At 40.0% G+C, this 1,127-nt stretch overlaps 1 gene segment (V, D, J or C); it reads right to left on the reverse strand.

Moving 5' to 3' along the window:
* Window positions 1-326: 326 nt before the first annotated feature.
* LOC142759162 (Ig heavy chain V region PJ14-like) lies at window positions 327-818 on the reverse strand. The segment is given in 2 exon segments: window positions 327-685; window positions 773-818. Coding segments are annotated over 2 exon segments (405 nt in total).
* Window positions 819-1,127: the final 309 nt, after the last annotated feature.

The raw sequence follows: 1,127 nt of genomic DNA on the forward strand, positions 1-1,127 counted from the left end.
ACTGTAATCTACATTGCAGCGCCTATCTGCTGCAATAGCAGATAGGGGTTGCAAAATCTGGTGACAGAGCCTCTTTAAGGTACAAACATGCCCGGTCATTAAGGAGTTAAGTGTTTTTATCATGTTTTTGTGGAGTATTTCTTGTCAATAAATGTATATGCTTTATCATATCTTCAGTGTCTATAGACTTTTTGACATATACATACCCGCTGTGTGTTTTCCGCCCCTTCTGCTGTTCTCGCAATGCACTGGTTTTTATTTGTGTTGCTTTGTATTTATGTATTCTTTGCATAGTTTCGTTAATTCCTAAATCTCCTGTAGTCTTTTCAGTTTATGTGCATGTCCTTAGTCCATCTGTTACACTGTGGCTCTCTAGCACAATAATATTTTCCAGCTTCTTCAGGTTTCACTCCAGTGAGTTTAAGATAAACTTCTCCTTTATTTGTGTCTCTTGAAAGAGTTATACGTCCCTGGACCGACTGGCCATAAGCTTTGCTATTCTCATAACATATTCTCCCCAACCAGTCCAGACCTTTCCCTTCAGGTTGTCTGACCCATTCTACACAAACCATGTTAGTGCTGTCAGTGAGAGAGGCCCCGGTTATTTTACAGGTCAGGTCCAGAGTCTCTGTTGGTTTCACCTTCCCAGGACCAGACTCCACCATAGAGATTTGTGCAGTGACACCTGGAAATAAACAGAAATTACATAATAGATCTTAAAAATACAATTATTACTAGAAGTTGTGTGGTTCTTGCAGGAAATCAGACTCACATTGTAGAGTTGTTATAACACAGAGTAACCACAGGGGACTCTTCATGTTTGGGCTGAGGAGATAGAAAAAGTCAGTTCCGGGTCTGGGTTCACGGTTCCTGATCAGTGACGCTTCTTCTTCTCTATTTATACAGGATCTTATTTAAATACATTTACATACCCCCGGCAGCAGATCCCCCAACCTCTTTTTATCTGGAGAGCTTCATTCATATATAACAGGAGGTGTTGAGCACATTGAGGACTCATTTACATGTTTACATATTATCTGTTCTTATTCTCTCCATGATTTTCTTTAACCGGTTAAGGACTAGGCTGTTTTACAGCTAAATGACCAGAGCAAAGTTCACAATTTTGC

This window comes from Rhinoderma darwinii, chromosome 1 (genome assembly GCF_050947455.1).
Source record: "Rhinoderma darwinii isolate aRhiDar2 chromosome 1, aRhiDar2.hap1, whole genome shotgun sequence".
In the NCBI taxonomy this organism is placed as follows: Eukaryota; Metazoa; Chordata; class Amphibia; order Anura; family Rhinodermatidae; genus Rhinoderma; species Rhinoderma darwinii.